At 41.9% G+C, this 23,320-nt stretch overlaps 3 protein-coding genes across 8 annotated transcripts in view; 2 read left to right on the plus strand and 1 right to left on the minus strand.

Annotated features, from left to right (window-relative positions):
* pdk3a (pyruvate dehydrogenase kinase, isozyme 3a) overlaps positions 1-4,270 on the plus strand; it is a 9,752-nt gene extending 5,482 nt beyond the window's left edge. Inside the window, exons 11-13 of one of the 2 annotated variants that reach the window (XM_030756757.1) lie at positions 1,432-1,552; positions 2,959-3,056; positions 3,355-4,270. In XM_030756757.1, coding sequence (XP_030612617.1) covers positions 1,432-1,552; positions 2,959-3,056; positions 3,355-3,546 — 411 coding nt within the window. In that variant the 3' untranslated portion in view covers positions 3,547-4,270. The remainder of the gene's footprint in view (positions 1-1,431; positions 1,553-2,958; positions 3,057-3,354) is intronic. The other variant, XM_030756758.1, reaches the window with a different exon arrangement.
* The window catches only part of pcyt1ba (phosphate cytidylyltransferase 1B, choline a), a 22,996-nt gene extending 10,563 nt beyond the window's left edge, over positions 1-12,433 (minus strand). The window contains exons 1-8 of the mRNA XM_030756759.1: positions 12,283-12,433; positions 9,678-9,777; positions 8,455-8,571; positions 8,170-8,321; positions 7,298-7,376; positions 7,058-7,200; positions 6,442-6,630; positions 5,934-6,221 (exon numbers count right to left, since the gene is read on the minus strand). Of these exons, the coding sequence (XP_030612619.1) occupies positions 5,997-6,221; positions 6,442-6,630; positions 7,058-7,200; positions 7,298-7,376; positions 8,170-8,321; positions 8,455-8,571; positions 9,678-9,777; positions 12,283-12,321 (1,044 nt within the window). The 5' untranslated portion in view covers positions 12,322-12,433 and the 3' untranslated portion in view covers positions 5,934-5,996. The remainder of the gene's footprint in view (positions 1-5,933; positions 6,222-6,441; positions 6,631-7,057; positions 7,201-7,297; positions 7,377-8,169; positions 8,322-8,454; positions 8,572-9,677; positions 9,778-12,282) is intronic.
* Positions 12,434-14,866: 2,433 nt separating this feature from the next.
* pola1 (polymerase (DNA directed), alpha 1) overlaps positions 14,867-23,320 on the plus strand; it is a 51,637-nt gene continuing 43,183 nt past the window's right edge. For 2 of the 5 annotated variants that reach the window (XM_030756552.1, XM_030756553.1), the window contains exons 1-21: positions 14,867-15,000; positions 15,434-15,561; positions 15,824-15,920; positions 16,020-16,097; positions 16,188-16,306; positions 16,492-16,554; positions 16,798-16,899; positions 17,001-17,160; positions 17,243-17,414; positions 18,168-18,340; positions 18,444-18,556; positions 18,831-18,944; positions 19,029-19,103; positions 19,203-19,341; positions 19,462-19,616; positions 19,734-19,818; positions 20,686-20,747; positions 21,789-21,878; positions 21,967-22,083; positions 22,196-22,371; positions 22,559-22,688. In XM_030756552.1, coding sequence (XP_030612412.1) covers positions 14,952-15,000; positions 15,434-15,561; positions 15,824-15,920; positions 16,020-16,097; positions 16,188-16,306; positions 16,492-16,554; positions 16,798-16,899; positions 17,001-17,160; positions 17,243-17,414; positions 18,168-18,340; positions 18,444-18,556; positions 18,831-18,944; positions 19,029-19,103; positions 19,203-19,341; positions 19,462-19,616; positions 19,734-19,818; positions 20,686-20,747; positions 21,789-21,878; positions 21,967-22,083; positions 22,196-22,371; positions 22,559-22,688 — 2,397 coding nt within the window. In that variant the 5' untranslated portion in view covers positions 14,867-14,951. The remainder of the gene's footprint in view (positions 15,001-15,433; positions 15,562-15,823; positions 15,921-16,019; positions 16,098-16,187; positions 16,307-16,491; positions 16,555-16,797; positions 16,900-17,000; positions 17,161-17,242; positions 17,415-18,167; positions 18,341-18,443; positions 18,557-18,830; positions 18,945-19,028; positions 19,104-19,202; positions 19,342-19,461; positions 19,617-19,733; positions 19,819-20,685; positions 20,748-21,788; positions 21,879-21,966; positions 22,084-22,195; positions 22,372-22,558; positions 22,689-23,320) is intronic. The other 3 variants (XM_030756555.1, XM_030756556.1, XM_030756554.1) reach the window with 2 other exon arrangements.

The following is a 23,320-nucleotide window of genomic DNA, read 5'->3' on the forward strand; positions in this document are numbered from 1 at the left end:
GTGAGGTTTTTTTTTTATTATTCTTAATAACTGGGTTAATGACTTGTTGGTTTATAAAATATAAACATGTAGGAACATTTTTTTTTTTTTTTAACTCCATCAGATGGTTTACATATATCACATCAGCCGATGGCTGAATTGTACTGTGGGGTATTTGTCCTCTCCACTAGCATCACCTTTGAGAGAATGGCGTTCCATCCCTCCTGTAGACTTTTGGATACTTACAGAATCCAGAGGTTCACAGAGGTGTGTTGAAGCTAAATGGGTGAAGTAATGACCCAGAACCCTTCTGACACATTTTTTGACACATGCCCACGCCATAACCTAAATGCCTCCACCTTGTTTGTCAGATAATGTGGTATCCATCGGATCATGAACTGTTTATTTCTTTCTCCATACTTGGTTTCATGTGTCCAAAGATTTTTTTTTTTCCAGATCTGTGCAGACTGTTTTAATCCGGCCCTTCATGAGTGCAAACAGTAGTTTACATCTTGTTATAAACCCTCTGTATTTACAGGCGTCTCTTGATTGTAGCGTTTCATAATGATACTCCTGCCTCCTTGAGTGTTCCTGACTTGATTCGATGTTATGAAGCTGCTTTTTTTTTTTTTAAATCATGGAAATAATCTTGTCACTATCTACTTTAGTCTTTGTGGTCTTTCAGGCCTTTTAGCATTGCTGAGCTGAGCAATACATCCCCTCTCTTTTTTTTTTTTTTAAAGAATGTACCAGATTGCTGATTTGGCCACTCCTGAAGTGTTTGGTATCTCACTGATAGGTTTATTTTAGCTTTTCAGTCTGATGGCATCCCTTGCAATCACATCTCTTTGGGCCTCATATTGACAGTTAGAGTGAAAAGCTACCAAATGACATGTCAACACTTGGAATCAACTCAGATCTTTTATCTGCTTAATTTGTCATGGCCACGAAACTACCTGCAAGTCGGTTATCCAATTAACAGTGGACAGACCAAGGTTGACTTTTTCTCATGGATTTTAACTACATGTTGCTATAAACAGCTTTCTCTGAGCAGCAGCACGCCGCTTGCCACTGTTTTTATTTTTTCGTCTCTTTGTTACCTTCTTCCTGAACATTTTAACCAGCGCTGGTGATCATCAAAGGTCTCAAAGTGTGATGATTAACCAGAAGATGAGGACCTTAGCTAAGCATAAAACGTGAATCAGTGTAAACACCCTGCATAGCACTATTCAAGTTTAAGAAGAACTCTTAGGCTCATCACTTTAGTACCAACAAAACAGTATGAACGTGGTTTCTGGCGGCTTCCAGCATTTAAAGTCTTCATGCTGAGCTAAGCTTATCATCTCCAGCTTCTAGGTTATTTAGACCCATCCACCTCTTGGCATATAATTAAAAAATAATAACTAGTTCTTTTTTCTTGGCTCATGTGTTTCTTGTTTCTTTTTTTTTAAGGCTCTGTCCAGTGAGTCCTTTGAGCGTCTGCCTGTCTTCAACAAGTCGGCGTGGCGGCATTACAAGACGAGCCCCGAGGCGGACGACTGGAGCAACCCCAGCAAAGAGCCACGTGATGCCAGCAAGTCCAAATACAAAGCCAACAGATAACTCTGCCCAGCTCGCTAGCAAAGCCTTCTCCTGGGAGCCAAAACGCCTGCACTCTGCATAGAGCATGCACGATGAAATGTTGCCCTTGGGTAAACGCCTGGGTTGGGATTAGACCTGCTTTCACATTCCAGTTGCTAAAGGTTTTGAAAGGATAGATGTCCTTGACTTATACCCGTACCCAATGGCAATGGCCTTCATCAGCGTAGCTTTCATTGTTGTGGCATCACCACTGGCTGTAAAATATGGTTTAAAATGAACCTCTTCCAAATTATAGACCCCCAGTGTCTAACCCCCTTTAGCTGGTTATCCTGGTGAACTTTTACAAAGAGACTTAATTTCTCAGACTTAATTTCTAGCAGTACTGCTATCTCTTCCTCTGTCTCATGCACATTGGCCTGCTGCTGACTAGGCTGCTGCTCTGTGCAGCTGAATAAGCGCTCCCACTGCTGATTGAGTGTCTTTCTCGGTAAATGCTGTTTTTTTTTTTTTTTTGTTGTTTTTTTTTTTCCTTTTTTCTCACAAAACACAGGCAGAGTCAGGAGAGGGGGTTAGTTCGAGTGCAAGCTAGAATAGAAGGAGGTTTCACTTCCTTCCTTTCGGATACACTCTTGACTGAACGCACAATTAGGCCAGTGTGCCCTTGTTTTGGCTGCACTCCCGTTTTTAGCCTGGGAAAATGAAAGAGTAGATTATTTATAGAGGAGAAAATAATAGGAAGCAATGAATCAAGTGTACACTTTATTTTTAAAGCTTTAGAAGTCAGGATTTTATTTAATGACAACGATAGAAAGCCTTACCTCTTGGAACGTATGGCGTATTTATTGTTTTAAAAACGTCTCGAAGAGCATTTAAAAAGGGAGAATGTTAGAAGTGGAAGTTCTTCCACTTTCTTACCTTTGTTTAGCTTTACTCTTAGAGGATAACCAGCCGCCTGCAGACCATCGACAGATGGTACTAACCCTCATCAAATATTTCTGCTCTTTGTCCTGATATAACAACCACTAATGGACCAATGCTCGTCTCTCAGATGCTTATGAAATGCCACCAGAGTTGTCTTCTCACTGTGATTCAGATGATGGTAGCAATTATCATTATTAGTCCTTACCTTTTAAAAAGCAACGATTATGAGAGACCTAGCTTGAATATTGATTACATATTTATATAATCTGACTTTCTCGTCAATAAAACGTACTAACTTACTTTACCTTGTTGTAGTAATAGTACTGCATTTGTCATTTTCAGCCACACCAGCACCGTGTATTGTAGAAAAACCCCTCACTAAGAGGGATGACCTGCTGCATCAGCTGTGGACTAATTTTTTTTTTAAAAAGCAGGATTGCAGCATTTATTTCTGCATTTCTTAATTTCGTCCTGCAGACGTTGCCGACATGCCGCGGTGGATGAGCAAGTTGCTCGCAGCTTGGACTTGTTTTCCTAACAGTGCTTCATCCAGTCAGCCTTGTCTCCCCTTTGTGGTACTTACTAATCTTTACAGTCTTCTAAGTTTGAACAAAGTTTTTGCATTTAAAAAAAAAAAAAAAAAAGTACTTTTGCTTTTGTTAACATGAGCGGAAATGGCTGAATAAGAAGCTAAATGTAGGAGCTGATACCTGAGAGGCTTTCAGTTTATTTACACGACAAGATTGTGCACTGTTTACCTTTGCTTTGCTGTTTTTTTTCTTCTTTTTTTTTTTTGCATTTGGCATGATTGCTTTTATTCCTCTTTTAGTGATTGTACGTTTTTAACTTTATTTTTCCTTATTTATACAATAGGAAGTCATGTGGAAAACACAGGTGAGGGTTTGGATAAGTCAGCGGAGGAAAATGTGGTCAAAGGAGCAGAGCCTCCTGGGCACTGAAATTTCGCATCAATCCATCCACTTTTTTTTTTTGGAACGTGGATCATATTCAGGAACTTTTTTTTTTTTTTTTGTGCACTTTACTAATCCTACATGTATATTTTAACCTCATGTAGCTTTCATAAAATCACTGCAGACCTCTATCAGGAACTAATTAAATCAGGTCAGAACTTACTAATAGTAACGCATTTTTTGGAGCTACTGAAAAAGACCAAACTTAAATGAGTGATGGCCCAAACCTGGATTTATTAAAATCGAATGATGGGAGATTTTCACCAGTCTGAACTGACCTTACTTTTCTCATCTCATTTAAGTCAGTGTGGAAACTGACTTATTCACCGTCAGATCTCATCACTGCCAATGCCTTTGTAACCTGCCAGTCTGACTGATACTCGGCGACAATCCCGCTGTAGAGGATGAGCTGTGTTATAGGTTAGCGGTGGTCCTGTTGTAGACCAGTCACCTAGAATCCACATCTTCATCAATATTATTCTTCCAGTTTGATTTACTGAAAAGAAGATCTTCTACTTTTAGTAGTTTACTGTTAAAGACTGTCTCTGTGGTAAGAGTGTTTTAGAAAATATTCCTTAAATATATAAAATGTGTATGCTGTACATACAGCCAGTGTGGAGTGATCAGTGTGTTTTCCACCCTACTGTACATCCCAGCTTGAATACTGGATTTGTATCCACAAATGCCTGGATAAGAGGTGGTCATGCAGACATCCACATACACCAAAAAAAGTTTCTTATAATGTGATTCTGCATGAAATGAACTTCAGATACCAACTGTCAAACATTACAATTAAAGAGAATTGCTGTTGTGTGTAATCAATGTGTTCTTTTGGGGGGGGGGGGGGGGGGGGTCTATTTTAGCAGGAAGTAAAAAGTCTAAAAGTCTAGTTCAGATTCTGTTACACATTTTTTTTGTTTTATTTACATTTTGAGCCATTTGAACATTAAAATTAATTCCAAAAAAAAAAAAAAAGACACATTCCCAAAATTTGTACACATAGTGCAGATTAACATGTAGTGCGTACAGGACATTAGGGTCTCTACATTGCATTATAGGGTATTTATTGTGTTGCTGGGGTGGAAGAGAGGTCTGCTCAGGCAGACGTGAGCAACGTACATTTCCAGTAATCCTAAGGAAAACAGCGCTATGCTCAGGCGTTTGAAAACCTGACAATTCACCCCGAGAGCTTTAATTTTTTTTTTTTTGGAGATATTTCAAGTATCATCAGAGTTTGTCAGGTTTTTGTGGACGGCTGACATCAAATTCCAAAGAGCCCCCCCAAAAAATATCTGCTAAACATGGAAAACTGCTTAAAATTACATGGCTTGTTTTTTTTTTTCTCATAGGTGAGACGTAACATTTGTGAGGGCTACTGAATGGCTGTGGAACCAAAAGATTTGTGTGTTTGTATGGCTAGATGTGAGAGTGATAACATTTTCTCTCTTTGTGGAGTGTAAAAGATGCAATTTACATTCAAGAGGTTAATAAATGAAGGCTGTTTTTTTTTTTTTCTATTTCATCACAATATTTGGCGCTGTAAGTCTCAAGGGCTCATTTCAGGGTCTGTCTTACAATCATCTCAAAACATCTCAAAGCTTTAAGAATTATGTTGTTAGATGCTGAAAACCCTTGTTTTCTATATCTAATTGGGTTTTGCTTAAGCTTCTTGGCACCTATCATCTATGTTTCAGATAAAACTTTAGAATATACAGGCTGCTTCTGCATCCCTGCGGAGAATTTCGTGTGACTATCTTCAGAAATACCACTGAAACTGTGGCGGGAAAACAAGTGATCAGTGAATTTCAATCGTTTTTGTGACCATGATCTAAAACAGCAGAGGCCATGTGTTTGTGTGCAAAGAGGTTATCCAGGCGTCGCCTCTGCTATTCTAGTTTGCGGGGGTCTCTCATTTAAATTCTGTCACTTCGGCTAGCACGAAATTACACAAAGAAATGAATGAAACCCGTTCAGGTTTACACGACCTGGAGGACTGAAAGTAAGACAAGGTGTTTCTGTAACTCTGTGCCTATTCACGCAAAATAGTGATCACAGCAGTCACAAGAAAACATGGCATCCTGAAGAGAAACTGATGATCTTACATACAGTAATAGGAGCCCCCCCCCCCCAAAAAAACCAAAAAAAACCTGTTGATATAATAAGCAGGCTGTTTGACAGTCTCTATCAGCGCTGGACAATCCAAAACAAATTCAAAGATATCGCACAGGATTCTCGTCCTTACAAAATCTGAAATTGTGTCTTGATCCTCTTCTTCCTTCCCCTTCCTTCTCTCTGCTTGGTTGCTCACACACAACATGCCAGCTTGATGCCTTCTTAGCTCTGCGGCTCAAAACTGCGTTCCCCGTGAGCGCTGCATTGCATATTTGCAACATCCTTGAGGATAACTGTTTTTCAGTTTTTCAGCCAGTGTTTGTAGTAGTATTTGTGAGTGGGTGAGCACTTCACAGACAGTGAGTGAAGTGTGTGTGTGTGTGTGTGTGTGTGTGTGCGTGCGCGTTTGTGTGTGTGTTTGAAGCAGTCCATCTATTTCTCGTCTTCATCCCCTTCACTCATGCTGCTTATGGAGGCAGACGCTCCTTTAGGGGAGGTGGGGGGCGAGGGCCGTGCGTTGTGCCAGCGGGCGGGGGGAGATGGGGGAGAGGGGGAGCGCAGGGGGGACAGTTCGCGGGGTGGGCTATTGCAGGGCGACTCTCTGGGGGACAGAGCGTAGGAGAGCATTCGACCGCTGCGCTCCTGAAACACTTGTTTCTGCGCAGACAGAGGGGGAAAGAAAAGATGGACAGCACGAAGATTGAAATGTTGGAAATCAGATCACGTTATGAGAAATTTCTTAGCACCACAAACTTTTACATTTTAAACATTTGCATGTTTTTTTTATATCAAATAATATTTTTGCATTGCATAGCACTAAAGAAATACAGTTTTGTTTTGGTTGTTTGTTTGTTTGTTGTAATGTAGAGTTACCTACCCATGTCCCATCAGGTCCAAATAATTCTAGGAAGTTTCCAATAAATTCTCTGGATTTCTCTTCCCATTTCTGAATGAGGTCGTGGCTCTTTTCCTCCACACGGTAAACAAAATGCTTGCTTTTTTCCTCGACTGTACGAACTTTCTCCTTCATGCGATCCACTTGGTTCTGTAGCCGGTACTTCTTCTCCTGGGGGCATCAAATATTGTGGTAAATTGTTACAAACTAACACACCCTTCCTGTTACTATCTCAAGAGAGGGAACTCTGCTTCCTTTCAAAATCTATAGAATTATACTCATATGATACAGTCTTCTTCTTCTCCTTTCGGCTGCTCCCTTTAGGGGTCATCACAGCGGATCATCTGTCTCCATCTCACCCTATCCCTAACAACATCCTCTGCCACCTCCTGGCTTTTTATCAGAGCCGCCATCTCCGCACCATACATCATACCAAGTTTTACTACCACCTTGTAAACCTTCCCTTTCACTCCTGCTGCTCTTGCCCAGAATTTCACAATTGGTGCATCCATAATCTTCTTCTCATATTAAATCTGGATTAATGTGATGTTCAGAAACACAGTAAGAGCAGCAGGTATAGACTGTAGAGTGCTCTTACGTTGATGTAGCTGACATTAAGCTCCTTGGCCGTGTATCCACGTTGAAGGTTGCGTCGGGCGTAAACGTCATAATCTCTGACGATTCTCGTAATCAAGTCAGAGGTCGAGATTCCTTCTGTGCGTTGTGTGGGCACAAACATCCCTGATACGCACACACACACACACACAGCAGGTATGTTTTAAGGTTAAAAAAAAAAAAAAACAGTTATTTTATGTTCCTTTAATTACCGTACACTGACCTGCCTCCTTGATGTGTTTATAAACATCCTCACTTCCTGCTGAGGAGTATGGAATATCATCATGAGCCACAAAATCGATCTGAGGAATAATCAAAGGACACGTACTGTATGGAAGAAAACACGGCACTGGCAGAGAAACACAAGGTGAGGAAAACTCAAGTGAACATACAGTGGATCTTTCAAATGTAGCTTCTGCAAAATATACACATCATTTCACACACGGGGCCGTATTCACAGGCGTCTCATCATTAGAGGTCCCTTAAATGATAAAGAAAGTCTCTTCCTCACAACACAGCATCTTTCTCAAATCATTTACTCGCTGGCTACAGTTCACAGCTGTTAGGTTTATGTCACTGAATATGAAATAAAATCTACAATACGTATAGTAAATGTACTAGTACTTCTACTCTGAGCACTCACACGGCACTTTTATTCTATGCCTTTATGCACTTTGTCTAGCATTCACGCACACACGTGCACTCCAACGGGCAGCTTGGGGTTCAGGATCCGGCCTCAAGGATGTTTCGACATGCAGCATTAAAGATGCTAAACCGGATTAGACTAGGTTAAATTAGATTAGGTTTAAGAATGTAAAAATGAAACATCATAAAATTAAATTAAGTGTAAAACTGAATTTAATTTCGTAATGTCCGCAGGTACCCTTCTGGGGCTAAAAATCTTTATAAATCCCTCTTAAGCCAAAAATTTTAAAACCAAAGGAATTGCCATGATCCTAATTTTTGAGCTATGAGTCTGTCATAACTTTGCTGATTAGGAGCTACGTTTGGCCCTGGATATTTTGTGAACATGGCCCCGAGATGTTTCATGCTGTTTAAAACTCAGATGCTCTAAACAAGCTCCCACACACGCACCTTGTGTTTCTCAAGGAACTCGGGTGTGAGAGTCCAGGGCGCATCTCTCAAGACCTCGTCGACATAGCGGCAGTGTCTCAGCGCTTCGTAACGCTCGTGCTCCGTCATGACTGTGAAGCCCTTGTACTTATGAGTCAGTTCATCACTGCACACTGTTCCAAGAACACAGCAGGAAAATACAGAAAAACATGAAACCCATGTGAGGAATAGATACTAAACAACAAGTCAGATTGTATCAGTGAGACGCAACTGTATGGGTTGTTTTGAGCGTGTGGTCGGTCTTACCTCCTACTATGAGGTAGGTGTTCGGAAAGAGATTCTTGGCCTGCATGAGAGCACGAGCGTGTCCAGAGTGAAACAGGTCAAAGATGCCATCCGCGTAGACTCTGACCGGCCGGTCCACTGAAAATACACAACAGTACAACAACACAGGAACAGGTAAGCACAAATGAGTGCAGTGGTGTGCTGTTAGAGTAACAGTCAACGTAGCCTCAAGTCACTTTTACACAGCTTCATCTAGAGCCACAGAGTTTGAATTAGTCCAAACCACCGACCCCGGGGCAAATTAGAACTAGTAGCGGTGAACAAATGACTTCCTGAAAATAGCTGAACTTCAGCAAAACTACCTTGGTGAGAAATACAGTTTAGTTAACTAAAGCTACTTGGAAAAAGTAGCTGAAGCTGCTTCAAAAAAACAGAAAAAAAAACACTTTTAGTTTCAGTAACTAGCTACACAAAAAATAAAGTAACTCAAGAGCATTTAGAGAGTGCACAGAGCGGCTCCACACATGAGAGTCCCTGGATAACGAATTAGTTTGCAAAATTTCTCTGAGTATATCAAGAAGTTGTCTTCCCCTGATGTGTATTTATGTAGGTGTGATGCGAAATGTCAATTTTTACCCTACCTAGCAACAATAAATAATCATTCTAAAGACAGAAAGAAAGAAAGAAAGAAAGGTGGTAATGAATGTAGTTGAATTGCAAGCAAGATACTGCAATATGTTGTTAAACCCCCTACGTTAATTACAAGTTCAGTCCTCCCCAGCAGTGGGGATGACATGAGTAGGACTAGTAATGACTTGTCCATTTCAGTACAATTATCTTGTAAAAACACATACTATTATCTCACATACTATAATTACTGTAGCAGTATAAGTACAAGAGGACATGGGAGGTGGCAGTGGTAAAAATGGCACCAGCAGACAACAACACATTTAGTGGAAGGAGTTAGCACAGTCTTAGTGATAGTATTAACATCAGGGGTAAGGGTGTGGTAACGGTTGTGAGAGTTTGTAGTACAAACACTTGGAACAGAAACAAAAGTTGCAAGAGCAATGGAAGCGGTAGCAGTAGTAGTAGTAGTAGTAGTAGTAGTAAAAAAAAAAAGAAGTAATAGTATTGTGAGAGCTGTTGCAGAGGAATGCAGATGAGAGCGGTAAAAGAAAAGCATCAAAGCTGGGAGAAGGCCATGTGCAGGACAGAAGGAAGCCAAACAGTGGGAGGTCTACCTGGGGTGCCTTTGCGGGCCTGCGCGATGGTGAGTTTCTCATGAGGTGCACGACAGTCACAGCTGGTCTCGCTGGCAAAGATGGCAGGCTCGGTGAGAGTCTGAGACAGAGAGTGACCGAGTTATACATAGAATGAATGAGGGAGACTGATGATAGTTATTTTGGCACCCAAAGCATGAGACATCCCTTTGCAGAGAAACACACCCATCTATCACTTCAGCTGCGCACAGCATGCCTCCCTTTTCCACGCCCTTCCCACTTACTGTAACCTCCATTAAGTTATTGATCACAGCTGACTCCTGCTCCCTATTGGGACAATAGAGCGTGAGGCAGACAGTGCTGCACTCAGTGTTATCGATCAGTGAGTGTGCGTGGGCAGACATTTACTTCTCTGTAACCTGTGTGTAGGATGACAGCACAGATACTAAGGGAAGCGCTACTGATTCAAAAGCCTCCCAGGAAAAATGCAAAAGAAAACAGGCACTTGTGTGGTAAAGCCAACAAGGTGGGGACATTTATCATTGGGACATGGGAGCAAAGACAGGACAAGAAAGCACAGGTGAGATAAGGGTGCTTGTCAGCATGTGCCAGAGCTGTATCAAGGTCAAAGTGTTGCAGCCTGCCTGAAAATTTGTCATTTTGAGCCATCTGTTAACTGCAGGAGAAACGCTGCATCTCATTCACAGCCAGAGTCAGCACAGAGCAGAAAGCCGTGGGAGTGTGAGAGGAGGAAGAAAACACGGAGACAGATTCAGCCTCTGTGGACTAAACAGGCACCTGACGTCAACGTGTGCTCCAGGAGCAGCAACTAGCCTGGCATGGAGACAAACCAGGAGAAAGGTGGTCTGAGGGAGAGAAGGTAAATAGATGGAAAAATAAAACCTAGAACTAGGTGGAAGAGGTTTTGCACAGTTGGTGTTTCCACAATTTCCTAGCAGTGCACTTAGTTTTTATTATTTGCATATGTATATTATATCAGCAGTCCAGTACAATGGAGGGGAAATGACTGCCAAGTATTATAAATTGACCTTAAAGCAATTTAATTAAAGCCACACTACTCAACTGCCATAAATCAAGAAAGAAAACTGCCTCCTTTATTTATTGACTTTTTATTCCCAACCTCAAATTTGAGCAATAAATCAAGACCCACCCTGGCATCCTTATTAACCTTTTTCACTGCCGCCTTTTTGATTTGTAGCAGCAAAAGTACAGATGAAACGTATTTCATTGGCAGCGGCTCAATTCCACTATGTATCCCAGTAAGATGAAACAGTCAGCCAGCAATGCAAGAGCTTACCCAAAGTGCAGTGCACGCATGTTTAATACACTTCAGGTATGACTTGTTAATTGCCATAAATCCTTAAAATAAAGATCTAGGAGGCTAAAACAGGAATCGAGGACAAACAACAGGGACCACAACAGTTAGACCCTGACTGATCCTGCCTCAGTGTTGGAGATAAGTCATTTAAAGTAGTTAATAAAGTTGCCATCTTTGTACCACATGAATAAATGCATGTTATTATCTAACTTTGGGAATGCTCATGGATGGATCGTGGATAAATATTTTATCTTTATACAGCATAGCTATTGCTGTATAAAGTCGTTGCCGTAACAGACAATAATGCAGCCGGTAAGTTTATTAGAGAAAAGAAGCTTAATGGTTGCGCTTATATGCACTCGGATGCAAAACGCACTAAGTTTCAAATGTTTCCGTCATAAAATGCTCTTTCTGTACTAGATCAGTTGCCACTTTGTTACAAGCGAAAGCAAAATAAGATGAACCTGCTTGCACAGCCTTATCCTAATGAACCGTTTGCTGCTTGTCATCTCATTACAACCTCGCATAAACTGCCCTATTTACAATATGGAGGCATCAGAATTAAATTAGAGTCATCGGGGCTGCAATAAAATACATCAAAAGGAGCAACCTCCTCACCCGTGATTCACCTATGGCCCGGGAAGAACGGAGCGCCACCATCCGAACACAACAGATGGCAAAGCCTAAAAACTAAGTGACCAGGAGCACAAGGACCTGACCTATCAGGGCGGGCGGCGTGAGCGCGCTCAGTAAAGCCCAACTCTGGCACAAGCAAAGAACATCTGGCATAAGAAGGATTAAGGCTGGGGGGGGGGGGGGGGGGGGGGGGGGCACGGGAGACACGGGCCATAACAGTAACGATGCAACTGCCTCTTAAGAAGAATAAAGATCAGGAGGGAGTGAAGACAGAGGTAAGGAAAAGACAAAATTGAGGTATTTTAGATGCATTAAAGCCATAAATTATACCAGCGTGAGGAATTACACAAAAAGAGAGCAGAGATAAGAGGGAGCATCCAAACACAGGAGGTTCTGTATCCTCGCTGCGGCAATGTCCCCTCGGCAGGACGTTCAGCCTATGTTGGCTCCTGGACCCCTTCCCTCCTTTGGCACCACACTGAAAAACACCCACACACTGTCCACTCAGCACTCAAAGCATCTCCCACAGCCACATGCTACAGGGGGATCTGTTTCATAACAGAACCCTTTGTCCCCTTCTCTCTGTCTCACACACTCTATGCGCACTGCAAGACGACGAAAAAAAAAAAAAAAAAGGCGCGGATGCCCTACCGTTCGGGGATGAGGGCAGGTGTGTTCAAGCTCCTCCATTATTCCCAAAGACTCATGGGATGCAGCTGTGGTCCCTTTGATATGTGACTCAGCATCAGTGAGACGATGCCTCTCTCCTCACCGCTCTGTCTCTGTCTCCTTCCTCTAACCCCCCCCGCGCCCACTCTCTGCTCTGCCTCTCTGTCTGTCCTCTCCTCATCATCCTCCTCCTCCTCTCTGCTGCAGAGACGCAGAGGAATGGCAGAGGATTCACTCTGACTATTTTTTGGAACCTCAAAACTCTGCCTTCAGAGTTACCATAATAATAATAATATAATAATAATGAAAGAAACATCACGCACTATTGATTAAATGGCGAAGGCGGTCGTTCTTCAACATACAAGACTTCCCAGAGTTAAAAGGCCCTTAATATTGTCTGCTCAGGAGTGCCCCTTAAGGCCATATGTGGAAACACAAGAACACTCTTCTTCTGATTGCTGGACTCCAAGGTGAACTCGCTGCACGTGAAAACATATCTGACAAAATTAAATTAAAAAAAAATCTGATTTTGATTTGCTATGATCTGTCTGCTTATTACTGCCTATTAACAAGTGAGCACGGATTCAACCTAAAACAGTGCGGAGATGAAGACAGAGATTAACCGGTCACCTTTTTACGAGCTGTGAATGAGTCCCTGTCTGCATAAACGATCTTTGCGCGCTCAGGCACTTTCTCCATGGCGACGGAAAAGAGGAGAGAGAAAGCACTGTGAGGTAACCAATGAGAGAAGAGCTTCGGAAGCCCGGCAGTATAGGCGGTGAGGATTGGTGGAGCAACCCATAGCACCATCAGTGAAAGACAGTACTGAGTGGCACCACTGTCAGCCAAACCCTGATTTAAATAGAAGTATGTGGATTTTCACCTGTGTGCCGTGGCTTACCTTTTTGTGAGACTTGTGGACACACCTGATTGTGGAAAACAATAAAATTTTGGCAATAGGTTAAAAAACTGTGCAGGCAGGCTTAATGTCTTTTGATGCGTTTTTCTGAAGGCAGAACAAGCCCCTATAAAATCCAACAGTTACTTTTAGATGCTATAGTCGCATCCTATTTTAATATTTGGCCCATTTTTTAGTGTTAGTTTCAAACTACTCACATAAGTTTACCCTCCAAGCTACTTGCCAAACTTTCCCCCCGTGATTTCTTTAAAGTAGGCAACAACTGGAGTATAAATTTCATAAAAATAAACAATTATTCTAATATTTGATTTGGGATTTTCTTTACCTTCAGAGATCCTCTTCTGCAGCAAAAAGGCGCGACAGCTGCGCAACAGGAATGAGCTCTGACGCGTCTTTGTTTCACCATGGTGGCCCCGAATCAAACTAAATATCCGAATCGATTCAGGCTCACTTTTCTGTCTGATTTGCTCTTTATAAAGTAAGCAAGCTGCCTGTTTTGGCTCGTGCGCAGCAGGAAGAGTGCAGCAGAGCAACAGCGAGCGGTCTGTCCACACTGACCAAAGGACGCATCAGCTGCTCACTGCTGATGCGCAGCGACAACTGTGGGCCACAGTCCATATAGCAGAGCTTATGGTGGACTAATTCAGCCATGAAGCTTTCTCATATTGTTTCACACCAAACGGCTTAACTCATGCAATCTGTTATCCCAGTGAGAAAAGTGAATAGCCCTAATGTGTCCCCTGAAAAACAAAAATAACATGAATACTACAGCCGGTCTTAGCCTGCAGCTTACTGTACAGCCCATATAAGACCTGGCGGAATAATCACTGTCATTTAATGTATAGAAAGGCAAAATAGGCCGTGGGACTGGAGGACAAAACACGCTTTGTGTTCTCGTTATTGGACGCACTGTGTCTCTGTGGCCCCAATCTGGGACAGGAATCTATTGTCCTCTCCATGGACCGCTCTGGTTGCTGTGGAAACGAACTTCACTGGGGTACCCAGGCTTTGAAAAACAGGGGAAATAATGCCCCCAGTGCTAAAATCTGCGAATTTATAGATTGATTGATTGAAAAAAATTTTTGTTTTGTTTTTGTGTTCTTGTTTTGTTTCTTTTAGTCAAAATTCGATGCCCCGGAAATTATTCAAATGAATTAAACAAATAAAGTCGTTTGAACCTCATACAATATGAGTGTATATTGATGTTGGAATATACAGTACCAGTCAAAAGTTTGGACACAATGCGTCCAAACCTTTATGCAATTTATTACCTATATAAATTCCCCTTTAAAAAACTTTTTTTTTTTTTTTTTTTACCGAAGTTTGCTTATAAACATACATTTTCTTTTATTTCTTTTTCTTTGATTGCATTTTAAACTGGTTTAAAGCTTTGGTTTATAAGTAATAGTTACAAAAACTTCCTTTCAGTGTTGTAAATCCTGCAGAGTCAAAATGTTGACTGTATTTTGAGCGCATGCTCTGTTTACACATCGCGCCATCCAGATGAAGTTACGGCGCAGCCCACTGAGGTAAACGAATGCTTACACTGCACAACACTGCCACCGTGCGGACAGAACCGAGGCGGCGTGCCATTTTATTGGTTGAGCGCGCTGTGGCGTCACTTCCGACATATGACTTTCCCCGGGAAGACGGTTTGGCGCGAGCTGTTCTGTTGTTGTGTTGACTTGCCATCAGCGTACGAATAAATAAGACAAAAAGCACGCTCCTCGTCATGGCTCCAGTGTCAAACCCTGACAAAGACATGGACGCTCCGGACGGCGGTGAGTTTGCGTATCGATGGCTATTTCGCTGATTATTATTTTTTTTTGCGATGGGAAAGCGAAGAAGCTAGCTGACAAGTTAGCTAGCTCACGTATTCGTAATACACCTGCTATCTGGCATTACACTGAAAGTGCCCGCGTTTGGCTACTAGCTGGCATTTTTCAGTGTGCAGCAGTGTTGTTAAGGTTCAAGTATGAAGACATGAAGGTAAATAAAGGTGGCTAACAGAAGAGCGTTTCTGTGGCGGTCTGTTAACTTGCCACTAAAACCTTCTGTGCCGCTTCGAGAACGAAAGAAAGAGACGTCAGCCGACCAGTCAATCAATAAAACGACTGTCAGCAAGGCGTTTAAATTGAGTAGTAAAACAAACAGATGTGGATTATTTGTTGGGAGAAACGAGCTCATACTGTATTGTCCTGATGCTCTTCACAGATGATGGAAGTGAAGCCTGCGGTTTGGCGAAGTCTCGCTCCAGACGGGAGAAAAGAGAGAAGGTGGGGAGGAAGTCTGCACTGGAACAGCTCAAGAAGGCTAAGATGGGGGAGAAGATCAAGTATGAGGTATGAAAGGAAAGCCATGTTGCGTTAAATTAGATTAAATTATCCACTGAGCGGCCTGATTTCTCTTACTGAATTAAACAGGTATTGACATCACCTGTTCTGATTGCTTCAGTGTGGTTTAAAAAACCAAATCTGGTTACATATCTGAAGGTTTGCTTTTTCTGCATCTATTTTTGACTCTCTACAGTAATGCGTGCTGTTTTCCAACCTGTGATGCTGTATGTGGGTTTCATATTTGTACATCTGTGCTGGTGTTTTCCAGGTGAAGGAATTTAGCAGTGTGTATGAGGAAGTGGACGAGGAGGAGTACTCAAAGATGGTACGAGAGAGGCAAGAGGATGACTGGATTATTGATGATGGTATGTTTCAGTTTTCTGACTTCCACTTCAGGAATATGTGTATTGTGATGAAGATCTAATTCCTTTATCACCTTTCCCTCTTTTTTTTTTTCCCCCCAGATGGAACAGGATACGTGGAGGATGGAAGAGAAATCTTTGATGATGATTTAAACGATGATGTAGTAGAAGACAAAAGGGGTAAACGCGAGGGGTCGATTACATTTTTGAGAGCAGGCTGTGGCCGAACATGCACAGATCAGGTGTGTGAATAGGTTTTGTTTGTTATAGCAGGAAAAGGAGGCGCCAAAGGAGCCAACTCAAAGAAGAGTGTGAAGAAATCTGTGGTGGCCAAGCCCAACACCATTAAGAACCTGTTCATGAACAGTAATGTCAAGAGGCCAGCTGAGGTGTGTATTTGCTAGCATCTTTGATCTGCTTCTGTTAAAAATGCCCCCATGCAGATCTGCATGTCATGATTTCTGTCTCATCACCTGCTCGTTACTTTGGATATTTCAGTGGGTGGAAAGCACAACACCCCAGCCCTTTTTGCTCATGCGTTTGCCAGATGTGTTTGTATTTTTGTCTCTTACAGAAAGACGTGGACTTGTCCAAAGATGACCTGTTAGGGGATATCTTACAGGACCTGCACTCTGAGGTTAGTAGTGCTTCATTTAAAAATGTGACAACAGTCTATAACAAGGTTTTCCACAGTTAAGCACACTTTAGGTTGTGTATGCGATTTCTAAAACCTGCAATTTTTCATTTCACATTTTTTTGACTTTTTTTTCTTTTTTAGCATGATGACACATTGCTGTCTCATTTCTTTCCCTTCTCTTGGTGTCTTTATTTTGCCTAATATGCTATTTTTTATACCTTTTTAAAATTTCTGTCTTTCCAGAAACCAGCTCTTCTGACTCCTCCACCAGTGGTTACGCTAAAGAAAAAGAGGTCTGTGGGATCACCCATGAATCCCTTCTCCATCAAACCTCAGTTGCCAAAGGTAACCCCCCCAACCCCCAATCACAGCAATCAGAGCATAGCTCTTTAGCTATATTTATAAAATGGTTTAGTTCAAATAATATTGAAACATCCCTTTGATAGCAGGACCCACCGTCAGCTGCAGGGCTAAAGGCAAAAGTAATTCGACCACCACCTTCAGGCTCTGCCCCCAGGCCGGCAGCCCGCCCTCCTTCCTCCACATCTGCTCGTCCTCTGGAAAAGCAGAATATAAAAGTGGAGGAGCTGAACAAAGAAGAAGAAGGTAATATAGATGAAGTCTCTGGCTTTTTGCTGTTTTTTGCTAAAAGGTTTATGCACTAACTTTATGTTAACATGTTACTCAGTGAATGATGCTATGGCATTTGATGGGGTGGACTTTGATGAACCAATGGAGGTTGGCCTCGAGGTGGAGGAGACGACTGTAGTTAAAGATGATGCTGAGTCTGAAGCTGAAGCGGCAGCAGTGGCTGCGGTTAAAGTTGAGGCCAAAGTTGAACCTCTGGACCCAGCCCTCATGTGAGTTTTGTTCACTTCAGCCTCATCTTATTACTGAATTTGCTGTCTCCTCCATTCTAGTGGAAAAGGAAGCAAGGGCAAGGAAAATATAAAATGCATATAGCCAAGTTAACCTGATATTTACCTGAGGTAATTTAAATGCCATTTAAAACAGGTGTTTACACCTGGGGCATCTATTCCCCCTGTGTTTTTATCTGTACATGCTGGTGTCTAAAGAAAAAGCGATGGCTGATTATTCCACAGGCTATTACGAAAATGACTGCAATTCATTTCACTTCAATGGTCGACTTTATAGTGAATGCCATCTTGGAGATTTTGTTTGTCTCTGAATGAAGACCAAAGCTGTCCAAACCAGGCAGGCAGATCACCATACACTGAAGAAAAAACTGTGTCCCACCTACAGTCAAACTAAACAAAACAAACAAAAATAAAATTACTAGATCCATTATGGTCCAAAATTATGATGGTAGTAGTTCTGAGTAACTCCCAGTCAAAAAAACAACCTGTAAACCATCTTGTCAACTTGCATGAGATCACAAATGGATCCCCAGCAAGTCAGCAGCAGTCAGACTTGAGTTCCTCATGCCTTTTTTTTTTTTTAAAGTGATAGGAACCTTTTATATTTATATTCACTGTTTTGTGAAGTCACTCTGACGATAACAGGTGCAGTTAGTGTGACCCACAGTGCTAATTATGTACTGAAATGGGAATGCTTCACATATCAGCACTTTCTTTGCTGTATTCCTTTTCAAGGGCCAGCAGAATTGGAAGCTCTTGGGGACAAGAGGAGGAGGGCGGAGCCAGCGACGCTCCAGCCGAGGTGCAGGTCGACTCGAGCCAACTTCCGCTGGTGGAGGGGCCGGATGGGGAGCAGGTTTTCCGCTTCTACTGGTTGGATGCCTTTGAGGACCTCTACAACCAGCCAGGTGAGTCAGTGAGGATAAAATATAATGCAGTTACTTTGCAGTCCCAAAAAAATCAAGGGCAGGCTTTGTAGAGCACAGTCTGATATCTGAATTTAAATTAAAGGTGTGGTGTACCTGTTCGGAAAAGTATGGATTGAGTCCGCAAAGTCTCATGTCAGCTGCTGTGTTACCGTCAAGAACATTGAGCGGACCGTGCACCTCCTGCCTCGCGAACATGTGAGTTTCATCTGTCCAAGAATGGGATTAACATCTGCATCAGTGTTCCTGTGATTCAGGATAAATTCATAACCTGTGAAAGTAGAAAGCTCTTTGATTGTGTTGTTTAACTCTTGCTAAGATTTAATTTTCGATTCATTATATGAAACTATACTTGCTGGGATCTAAGAATTAAGATGAATGTTACTGCTGCTGTGCAAAATGGAGTAAAGAGATGATGTAGAAATATCTATTGTTTAAAATGTCTAATTCGTGCTGGAATCGTATTCAACAGAAAACAAATCCCAAGACGGGGGAGGTGTCCGACACTCCTGTAGGGATGATGGATGTCTACCAGGAGTTCAACACGCTCTCTGAGAAGTTCAAGATCATGAAGTTCAAGTCGAAGGTCAGCGCTGACCCTGTTTGTGGACTGTAAAGTGTGAATGTAGGCGTGTTTTAGTCTCGTGTTTTCTTTTTGTTCTTCCTGCAGAAAGTGGTGAAGAACTACGCTTTTGAAATTCCCGATGTGCCCAGTCAGTGCGAGTACCTGGAAGTCAGATATTCCGTGAGTAGACTCCTATATACACCATTCCCAGATTGTCCAGGCCTTTAGCTGTTTCTGTTGAAGTCCCATTGAAATCTTTGGTAAATATTCCTTTTGTAGGCTGAGTTCCCTTCACTACCTTCGGACCTTAAAGGGGAGACCTTTTCCCACATTTTTGGAACCAATACATCCAGTCTGGAGAACTTTCTGCTCAGCAGGAAGATTAAAGGTCCTTGCTGGTTGGATATCAAGTCACCACGTAAGGAGGACATCTAGACTGTCACAGTTTAATTTTATTTTGTAAGGAATTTTGCACAAAATTTCAGATCACATATTGAACCTGATTTCTAAACTTAGAACTTCACTGTGTCCATGTTAGAGCTAATGAAGCAGCCCGTCAGCTGGTGTAAGGTGGAGGCTCTCTCTCTGAGGAGTGACTTGGTCACTGTGGTCAAAGACCTCCCTCCTCCGCCGCTCACTGTCATGTCCATCAGTCTGAAGACGGTCCAGAACCCTAAAACTCACCAAAACGAGGTCAGAACACTGCCAGCTCCACACACGATCAAATGTTCTGTTGGTTGGTGTAAATTTCACATTGGTCTTGAACAGAGTGATATACTAAGGACTTAATGCAGTCATTTTCCCCTGCAGATTGTGTCTCTAGCTGCGCTCATACACTATTGTTTCCATATGGATAAAGCTCCTCCTCAGCCTCCATACCAGGCTTATTTCTGTGGTGAGTTTTTTCTTTTTCATGATGTTGCACAAATGTAACAGAAATGAAACACATTTATGAGAGTGTAACTTTTTACACATAGTTATATATATTGGGGGGGGGTTGAATTTCTGCTGAATTTCTTGCTCACTCACAAAGAAATGAGCAGTCTCAAATTTCTGTGGTCGTTTTATTTTAATGGAGAAAAACAGGATATCAGCCAAAAATCCAGAAAAAAAACACATGACATAAAAGTTAGAAATCAATTTGTGTGTGATTGAGTGAAATAAGTATTTGATAAGTATTACAGCCCAGCCAGAATTCTGGCTCTCACAGGTTGGCAGTGTGCCCACAGATTAATTACAGATACTCCTGATAAAAATTAGAGACTGTTCTTTTTTTTTTTTTGGGGAAGTGAGCAAACTTACAACTTCAGCAGGTGATCAAATAATTATTTCCCCCCTCTGTAATAGACTGAATTATTTCAGCAATCCACATCCATAAGATGTTAAATAAGGAGTCTGCTAAAAAGTGAGTTAACCCTTTAACTTTGGGTGATCGCCGCTGGAGCGCCGGTTTCCTGCCCTTCCGAGCGGCGAACAGCTGGTGAAGACGTAACGTATCACCGCAGAGTCGGCTGATCACAGTAACATTGATCAGCTGGCTTTTTACCGTAACGCCGGGACTGTTTGACCTATCGGAAAAATTCAAATGGTTCCTGAAAGCTCAGAAATTGCACTTCGTAGTCATATAGGAGTATTACGGTATTTGTTGCCGGAAGTTTGTGAACGGTCCACTGTGCCACGGCGGATGCATTCGCAGTTAAAGGGTTAAGTAAAGCAAAAGACTAAATGAGTGGAGCTGTAATTTTGTCGTTTGTCTTCTCAGTGATCAGTAGACCAGCTGACTGCATCTTTCCTTACGACTTTAAAGAGGCTGTGAGAAAGAAGGTGGGTTCTTATCTGGATGTAGACCTCAGCTTGTCCACACTTTTTCATAAGCTGCATACTCACAAATTGCTGCTTATAAAATGTATACAAACATTATATAAACAAATCTGGGGTTAATAATCGTTTTCTTATGTGGATCCTTCTCGATTTTTTTTTTCCCTGCGATGTTTTGCATACAGCGCAGGTGTTGCCGCCTAGGATAAATAATTGCACGAGGGGATAACATATCGTTTGCACACATTGTTGACCTTTTTCCCGAAGCCTTTGTTACTCTGTGTTCTTTGGCTGGTTATCTTTGGCCAATCAGAATGCAACGGCTTTGGTGATTTTTACTGCAGCTTTGCGAGCTTGATGGATTCGCTGACGCTCTGTACCGGCTCACTTTTACAGACATCTGAGTTTATTTAGATGATTCACAGTAGCAGCCACTGCACTGTTTTCTTGGCCTTCATGCATTCATCTTACTGGAGTTTGTGGTGTGTGTTCAGGTGGTTGCACAAGTTAGATGTGCCGCTTTGTAATTCCTCTTTGGTAACATCATTTCACCCTAAATCCAAAGTATTTCCAAACAGGGATGCTCGTCACTTTCTGCCATGCCAGACATTTGATTTGTTTATTTATTTTTGGTTGGTGGATTGTTTCCATGGTCTGTATCGCTGCAGTCGAGTGCACTCAGGAAACTTGATGCTGCGCGATGCGGGGAACAGCTGTGACTGGCACATGCGAGCACATCAGTGGCGATTTAGAGAGCGCTTGATTGGCTTTTGCTTTGGGGTTTATTGCTGAAGCACACATTCAATATCATTCCATCATGTTCATTTAACTGTGGGAAGCCAAAATCTTAATCCAGATTCAAATTCAGTTAATTGTGCAGCTTTACGTGGAACTTGAATAGGAAGTTTTTTTTGTTTGTTTGTTTTTTTTGTTTTGTTTTTTTAAAGTGCCTCACAGAATGGTATGCAAGTATAATTCATGCAAATCATATTTTGGATTGATGACTATATGTCAGTAGCAAGATGCTTCCTTTCTTGCCTCTGTTAGAACGGGAAGGTGGAGATAGCTTCTACAGAGAGGACCTTGCTCGGCTTCTTCCTGGCCAAGATGCACAAGATAGACCCTGATGTGCTGGTGGTGAGTAGGAGACGTTAAGATTGTCATTATGAATTATTTTATGAGGTTTTTCTCAAGATTAAAAACTGTACATTTTTGTTTTCTGTAGGGTCATGACATCTTTGGATTTGACTTGGAAGTTCTTCTGCAGCGGATCAATGTGTGCAAGGTTCCCCACTGGTCAAAAATTGGACGCCTCAGGAGGGCCAACATGCCAAAATTAGGGGTAAGAAAAAAAATGATCTAGGAATTGTGTCTTCGAACATGCTACAAATACCCCAAACAACTAAATACTTTTGTTTGTTGTGCCATTTGTGCTGGTGCTTTTATATCTGCAGGGTCGTAGCGCCTTTGCAGAGAAGAGCGCCACCTGTGGGCGTCTGGTGTGTGACGTGGAGATCTCAGCCAAGGAGCTGATTCGCTGTAAAAGTTATCATCTGACTGAACTCGCTGCTCAGGTGCTGAAGACGGAGAGAATCACAGTCCCCCAGGAAGATGTTAAAAATCTTTACAGGTACATACAGTAATACATTTAAATGGTAATTTCACCAAAAGCACAGGATAATAAATTACACCACACATGTGGTATCCACTGTTTTCATGTTGTTCTTCTTAAATGTTTCTGTATGTATGTATTTGTTCACAAATCAATGTGGGGATGAATATGTGTAGACTAATATATGAATGAATATGTGTGTCAGTGACTCTCCTCACCTCCTCTACCTGTTGGAGATGACATGGACAGATGCCAAGCTGATCCTCCAGATCATGTGTGAGCTCAACGTGCTGCCGCTCGCCCTGCAGATCACCAATATTGCTGGCAACGTCATGGTAACACCAGCAATGCTGCTGTTTCTTTTAACATCATTTAATATGCACAGTGTTTTTAATAGTTTGGCACACAGTTTGCTGAATAGCATCTGACTGGCGAGTTGTTTTGAAGTTTCTTCCCAGCAGTTTTCTCACTTAAATGTTTTGGGGTAGCTTCATCACATCACTTCTAAGAATATGAAGCCAATACCTTAGCAAGCAAAAGTAAGGACTGAAGGTGAAGTTGGCTTCAGGGACTAAAAACACAGAAAATAGAAAAGCTAGTAAAGTGGGTCACATTGAGGAGCGCTGTATGGAAACAGGCTGTTGATGTCAGAGCTGTGTGCTGTAGGGCTGGGCAAGAAAACCCCAAAAAATCATGTTGATGTTTTTATGCTGGATGGTGATGTGCGCTGTATACTTTGGTATTTTCTATAAAAGCAACAGGTGAAATGTTAAAAGCATCGTTATTCAAAAAGACGGCTGAATCTAAGAAGCGAAAATTGTAATTATAGGGTCATATTTTAAAGCGGTTGGTTTCAGGATCTGCAGTTTTCAGGAAACTGCTAAAACAATTTGACATATTTATGTTTGAAAAAAAACTGTTTCACTGAGTTTTCATTCATTCAGACACAGTTCCAGAAAATTAGTAG

Source organism: Archocentrus centrarchus, chromosome 20, assembly GCF_007364275.1.
Source record: "Archocentrus centrarchus isolate MPI-CPG fArcCen1 chromosome 20, fArcCen1, whole genome shotgun sequence".
Classification (NCBI taxonomy): Eukaryota; Metazoa; Chordata; class Actinopteri; order Cichliformes; family Cichlidae; genus Archocentrus; species Archocentrus centrarchus.